The sequence below is a fragment of the Bison bison genome, unplaced genomic scaffold (genome assembly GCF_000754665.1).
Source record: "Bison bison bison isolate TAMUID 2011002044 unplaced genomic scaffold, Bison_UMD1.0 scf7180017863950, whole genome shotgun sequence".
Lineage (NCBI taxonomy): Eukaryota > Metazoa > Chordata > Mammalia > Artiodactyla > Bovidae > Bison > Bison bison.
This window is the reverse complement of record NW_011494522.1, coordinates 677,007-684,303: the sequence shown is the minus strand read 5'-3', so window position 1 is coordinate 684,303 and position 7,297 is coordinate 677,007. Positions and strand designations below refer to the sequence as shown.

At 37.2% G+C, this 7,297-nt stretch overlaps 1 protein-coding gene across 2 annotated transcripts in view; it reads right to left on the bottom strand.

The window, feature by feature from the left end:
• ZDHHC17 (zinc finger, DHHC-type containing 17) overlaps positions 1-7,297 on the bottom strand; it is a 100,205-nt gene that overhangs the window by 45,871 nt on the left and 47,037 nt on the right. For both annotated transcript variants that reach the window (XM_010833869.1, XM_010833870.1), the window contains exons 4-5: positions 3,224-3,301; positions 2,458-2,602 (exon numbers count right to left, since the gene is read on the bottom strand). In XM_010833869.1, coding sequence (XP_010832171.1) covers positions 2,458-2,602; positions 3,224-3,301 — 223 coding nt within the window. The remainder of the gene's footprint in view (positions 1-2,457; positions 2,603-3,223; positions 3,302-7,297) is intronic.

Below are 7,297 nucleotides of genomic sequence, written 5' to 3'. Positions count from 1 at the left end.
GGGGGGGTGGGGGTGGGAAAAGGCTGAAAAGAAAGTATAATGAGTGTCTACCCTACAATAGCTATGAGTCAAAGAGTATTATTTAGAGCTGAAAAATCAAGTAACAGAAATATAAGTTATATTTATCAGAACAAAGTTAACATTAAGAAAAACAATATCACTGACTAATGACAAAATTAGACGGAGAAGAATAAGAAGGAATTAGAAATACAATAATTTTATTACTGCTTATAATTGGGAACTAATCAGAACTAACCAAAATTGAGCAAACACCTGATTAAAGTGAGAGGGAAAAGGAGAGCGAACTGTGTGACTGAGAAAAGAAATACCAAGCAGAAGAGCAGGCACAAAGGCCTTATAACAAAACTCATCAAAGCTGTTCAGCGAACTGCAAGACAGGTATGGTAAAAGTAGTGCGTGAGGAGAGACGACAAAAGATGGGATCACAGGCTTCCAGGGCTGACCACACGTAGCTCAACAGGCCAGAGAAGGACTTTGGAACCCATTTAAAGTACAATGGAATGTGCATTAGAGGGGTTTTCTTCCTATAATATTTTAGCATATACATTGACAAATTCTGGAAAAATATATAGTAAACCATTAGAGGAAGAGATCTCAATGGGGGTGAGGAAGTAAAGGAAGGTGAGATTTCATTCTTTAAGCCATAGTTTTTTATTATGTTTGAATACTTTACAGTAAGTATGTTACTTTTGTAAGCAGGAAAAAAAAATTACTCATGAAAAAGAAAACGAATTATCTGTCAGACATTCATTAACATCATCATGCATTTACTGCACAAAAGGCACTGTGACAAAAAACTCTACCCTTTAAGAATTTTATAGCCTTCATACAATGCCAGAGTTAAAATGATTACAACTCAAAAATCAATAGATTAACAAAAAGAGTCAAAACTTTACTCCACTATTCCTACCCACTTAAAAACTGGAAGGAAAAAGGTGAACATGTCTTGTAAACTTTGTCTGTAATAGAGAAGGCCACTAAAGACAATGGCGTGTGCAACAGCGCCATCTACTGCTTTTATCCCCAGTCTAGAAGGAACTGTAAGGACAAAGGTGATCCCTCCTGGTAGCTGGTCTCCAAAGGCAGCTTCCAATAAACCTCCTCTTCGGGTGTGCAAACCTGTGTTCCCACAATGAACATAGGTTGGCCCTGTAACTTGGTTTAATTGACAGAATGGAGCAGAAATGTTGTCATGCTGGTTCAAAACCTTTAAAAAGTCAGATAGCTTCTGCTTTTGCTCTCTGGGGAGCTCTGCACCACCAAGTTTCCCTGCTAGAGAGAGCGCATGGAGGGGTATTGTGCAGGAGAAATTCTGGGACTGCATGGAGAGAAAGAAAGAGGCCTTGCTGTCTGGAATCCCAAGTGAGCCCAGCCTTCTGGCCATTCCTATCAAGATACAAGGTATGCAAGTGAGCCATTCTCCAGCTCAGCAGAGCCCCTATGTAAGTCCCCCCTGCCATTATCACAAGAAGAACCACCCAGCCAAGCCCAGTTAACCCAGAGAACTGTGAAATATAATGGTGGGTGCTGTTCTAAAACCATCAGATTTAGGGGGTAGTCTTTAACACAGCAACAGATGATAAAACTCCCCCTTTCAACAATTACCCAGCCTCAGCCTCCTTTTCTTAACAACAGTGTACAACACACAACCATCACTGACTGGCACGTCAACAGCAAATACCTCAGAGGAGTCATAAAATAAATACGTTCAAATCCTGAATCTACTGTTTTGCATTAAAATAACAAATATATTTTAACAACACTGAATTAAAATCACTTATCTTACTTTTACGATAAGATCCTTAGCTATAAAACTAATGTTTAAGTACAACTAAAAAAAAATCTCATGAAAGAAAAATTAAGTGATATAACTTTTAACAAAATACATTTGCTATTAGAAAATCATGGTACACATAAATTGATAATATTTAAAATGATTACAGTCACTACATATTCAGGAGTAACTAGAAAGAACCACTTAAACCATGAGAATTCTTCGGACGTGTAAGAAGCAGTATTTTATACATCAGAAACAGAAAATGAGTGAGGAACGTATCCCCCTTGAGAGGGACTTAATATAGAAAACAACCAGTAGTATGTTCAGAACAGTTTAAATGAATTCAGATAATATATTCAAAGGGTGTAATTAAGGGGGAAAAATAGACAACCTAAATTGTCTCCCTTACTTTCTAGAATTCATGTCTATCACTACTGGAAATAAAAAACCCAACTTAACAAATCATTACCTGGATCATAACTGTTTTTTGTATTTTTATGTTAACTACAATAAACAGCTCATTTATTTACTCTCTTCATTCATCAGAAAGTACTATTTTAACATCACTAGACTGTTACACTTCTTAACACCAATGATCTTAGGTATTCAAACCATGAAGAAAGTTTGATTAAAATCTACCCCACTGTGATTTTTTTTACCTGTCCTTTTGCTATGAGATAAGCAACAATTGAGGTATGTCCAAACTGAGCAGCCAAATGAATACAGCTACATCCTTCTCCATCAATTAACGAAGGGTCTGCACCATATTTCATCAGTTGCACAACCATAGATAGATGGCCTTGTCTAAAACGTAAAAGAATAAACACTTAAATATATAAAGCTATTTCAAACAAGAAACTCTGGAAAGATCTTTAAAAAAAAATAGGGTAATGGTAGAAAAGATTAGAAAAACCTTATTTTATGTTATTTTAAAACAAATATGTCAAGACACATTTAGGATTTTATGTTCTTAAGTCTTAACTGGTATAAAAGTCTCTGAAAATTTTTACTGATAACTTCTTTAAATATTTAAACTTTTTTAGTTTACTTTTTAGCTTAAAACTATTTAAACTTCTTTAAATAGTTACTATATTCTATTAATCCTATTCCAATATGACCTTAATTGTCCCATGAACTAGACACTTCTTTGACTGTAAACATATATAAACTGCAAAAGTATGCCAAAGTTTAACCCCATCTTAAAATTAACTGGATTAATATCAGCATGGTTAATTCCTAAAGGACACTTCGGACAATAAACTGCTTTCAATACAAGTAGCCCTGGACAGCAATAAATGAGTACATCATTGATACTAACTATCAGCATAACAAGTTCTCCCATTCATTTCAGCATATCATTCTTTTAAAAAGTTGCTTAGTTATAGACTGCTAAAAGAGGAAAAAAATCCAGAAGTAAATTTAAACCTTGTGGCCCAGTGCAATGGAGTTGAATTTAGGTCTCCTCCAAGTTGATCCACAATAGCACCTTTCGAAATATAGTATCTATAAGACAAAATTTTAAATAATTAAGACAATTTCCATGTTCAATTTTAAGAAATTATGCAAAAAATAAAGAAATAATTCTTTATTTTAGATCTCATGCTAGTTTATGCCTCTGACAATAAACAGTCTTCTGTGAGTTTTTAAAATATATTAGAAGAATTTTATATGAAACATATCTGTCTTGTTTGTTCCAGAAGTAAAAGGAAAACAGTGTTTTTAATTATAAAAAAGAATAGCAAAGCCAAACTACCATCATATAAAAAAGAAAGCAGTCCGACAGCCACAAGATTTGGATCCTGGTAGGATCAGGTAGAATTCTGGGAATCAGAACAGCTGTAGAGCAGGCCGGACACTTAACCTATCACGAGCAAAAGCTCCGTTTTACCTTCCTGACAAGACTGCTGTGGGTTAAATCAAACAGTGTACGTGAAAGAGCTTTCTAAACTGTACAGTGTAACACAGATTTTTCATGATGCTTTTTTTTGTGTGTGATGCTTTTAAAGTTATGTTGCTTTAAAAAGAGCAACCTCATTGCTTACTAAATTAAATGTCATAACATCTTGATATTCTCTGAAAAGAACAGGACCTAGCTGTTTATATAATGCTTGCTTTCAAACTGATTAATGCAATGAATCTTGAACACAAATGATTTCAAGGCATTTGATGGAAAGTATTTGACGTATGTATATTACTGAGGTTCTTTAAGCTGTTCTAAGCAATTACTGCTCTAGGCCACTAATGCATTCACTCTTAATGCTCATAGTTCTACACATTTAATACATTCATACTTATGAGCTTGATTCAGAAATATTCTTCTTTGTATACTTAAGTTGGTGCTTTTAAGGCATTATGCAATGATGTGCCCAATTCCACTCTATCCTATAGAATAGCTTGAAGTAACTTAAAAGTATTTCCAGACTAACATATTTTCAGTCCAAAATACCAGACAGTTTGAACACAAATATTCGAATACTACTAAACTTTCTTGAGATATTCAGCAGACTTCAATGTAATAATTAAAAATGGTGTTTTGTTTTTTTTTTTTGAGCCCAAAAAGAAGTACAGCACTGCCAAAGAACTGCTTTGACAGGAAATATTTTCTTAAAAATTCCAACTAGAGTGGTTTTTTAAAAGTAATTTTATTGCCTTCTCTATAGCTAATATAGCTGTATCCCTGAGAGGTATTTTTACTCACATTTCAAATTCATGCTAGGACTATGGCAAAGAGTCATTTTCAAAGTTCTAGAGTACAACTTTTTTTTCACAACGATAGGGGAACTTTTTTTCTGCATGCTAATAACTTCTATCATCTTTTTCATTGTGTAAACTTCTGGAAGAAAAACATCATATTTTTATAATATGTTATTCTTTGTAGCTTGAAGATCTTTGTTCAAAGCTCCAAAATTCTGAAATCTTATAATTCTTACTGTTAAACCTAAGCCTCCTTGCAATACTATAAGAAGGTTATTATGTACTTGCAGGTACTAATGATCCCTAGGTATGAGAAGAGAGTATCAGTGAATAAGAGACAGCAACAGATATCTGAAAGAGGAAAAGCAAAGAGCTAAAACCCAAATGTCTTCAGAAACACCAATGAGAAGCAAGCCAGAATATGTTTTAAACCCTAGAAAGGTTAACGGATTAAAGGTAAGAGTTACAACAAAAGGAAGAGGTAAGAAGCTGGACTGTAAACAGAAACAGTGGTTCAAAGTCAATATAAGTTGCTGAAAAATTACTGTTTTCCAACTTATATTCTCACTGAAAGTATTTATTTAGCATCACCACAAGCATTTTGCAGAGAAGGCAATGGCACTTCACTTCAGTGCTCTAGCCTGGAGAATCCCATGGACAGAGGAGCCTGGTGGGCTGCAGTCCATGGGGTCGCACAGAGTCAGACACGACTGAAGCGACTTAGCAGCAGCAGCAGCAGACATTCTGGGCTTTCCTGGTGGCTCAGACAGTAAAGAATCTGTCTGCAATGCAAAAGACCCAGATCTGATCCCTAGGTCAGGAAAATCCCCTGGAGGAGGAAATGGCAACCCACTCCAGTATTCTTGTCTAGAGAATTCCATGGACAGAGGAGCCTGGCAGGCTACAGTCCACGGAGCTGCAAAGAGCGGGACATGACTGAGCAACTAACACAGACACACACATAGGCATTTTAGTGACATGGAAGCAATCAAGCAGCCAACAAGACTATACTAGTTTTCTTTGTGCGATGTATTCTTAAAATGTGACTTCAAATTTTCAATAATATTACAGTGATAACTGAAACTCTTATTAAAATTAGACTGATTCTAGTGTCCTTAAACTTCTCATGCTCCTGCTGATTTTAACATTCAACCATTCAGTATTTGCCAAAAGGTGTATTCAGTGCATCTTCACCAGAGAAGTTTAGGGACTCAAGGAATTACATCACAGAAACACAGGAGACACTGAAAATGTAGCAATGAAAGTTTCCGTGCTGAAGGGACATTTGGGAGGTTCCTGTTGTGAACTCTATAAGTTCCACAACTTCTAATCACTTTTGTTATGTCTCTCCTAAGTATGAATGGTCAAACATGATCAGATAATTGAAGAAAACTTCAAATATGGAAGGAGACCAAAATAACAGAAGCTCCAAATAAATAATAGACAGAGAAGAAAACCTTAAAAAAGAGACTGATGCTGGGAAAGACTGAAGGCAGGAGGAGAAGGGGATCACAGAGGACAAAATGATTGGATGGCATCACTGACTCGATGGACATGAATCTGAGCAAGCTCCAGGAGATGGTGAAGAATAGGGAAGCATGCTGTGCTGCAGTCCACGGGGTCGCAAAGAGCTGGACATGACTGAGCAACTGAGCAACAAATAATTAATATCCTCTAAAAAAAATATATAATACTCATGACTTAAGAACAAAACATTTTTTTAAAGTGGGGTGAGAGGTAGAGATCAACAAAGAATGCTCCAAATTGAAAACACAATAGATAAAATTAGAAATTCAAAAGAAGGATTAGAAGATAAACTAAAAAATCTCCCCAAAGTACAACAGCTATAAAAGGACCATATCAGTGTACAATGATGTAAACTTTCACAAAGTGGAGGATAAAGAATAACAACTTACATGTTGCCAGAGAAGAGTAAGCCACACACACAGAATTTATAATATAAGCTGCATGTTTTTTAACAAAGCCCCATACTCACTAGTAACACCTTGACTTGAAATCAAACTGAAATCAGAGACTGCAAGCATTACCATCTCTTGTTAATGAAGAATCTTGAGGTAACAGGAGACTGCTAAAGCCAAAAACCTGCACTAAACCTTTCTAGTTCATTCTATCAGGATAAAGTTTAAGGAACAGTTCAAAGACTTCCACTTGAAAACATTAGAAATATGAGAAATCCAGGTTAGGTGAAGGTCTCCTCCATTCCAAATTATACTTACTTTAATCTTATCATCATGAAAGTGACCCAATTACTTTGCTTGCAGTAAGTTTCTTTAACACGTCCTGACGGAACATAAGACACTTCTCCATAGGTCTCTGGTGCTCCCCTATGTCTTGCTGGGTATATTAGAAGACTGCAAGGTCCTAACCACTCTTCACATAAGACGTTTCTCAGAGCTGTGCGTGCATCAAGCAACCTTGAGGATGAGGTAATGTCTCCCTCTGGAACAAAGAGCAACCTTGCTTCCTCCATACTATGAAAGCAATGACAAGAGGAGGGAGCGGAGCAGACTAGAGACCGCGCGGCAAGCAGAGCAGCGGTGGGATTCACGGGCCAGCACATTACCAGCCAGCAGCCCAACCCTGGTGCGCATGCCCTGGCTGCCGAGCAGAGCAGTCACCCTCACAGGCACCCCCCGGCGCTCCTAGACCGTAACCAGGTGGGGCCCGCGGCCACACTGGGGCACGCCTAGCCAGGCTTGGGGGCACTGATCAAGTGGGCGCAGCCAAGGAGCCACGGACTGCAGCCTGGTGCGGACACTCGTGCGTAGATGCTGCAGTGCGGGG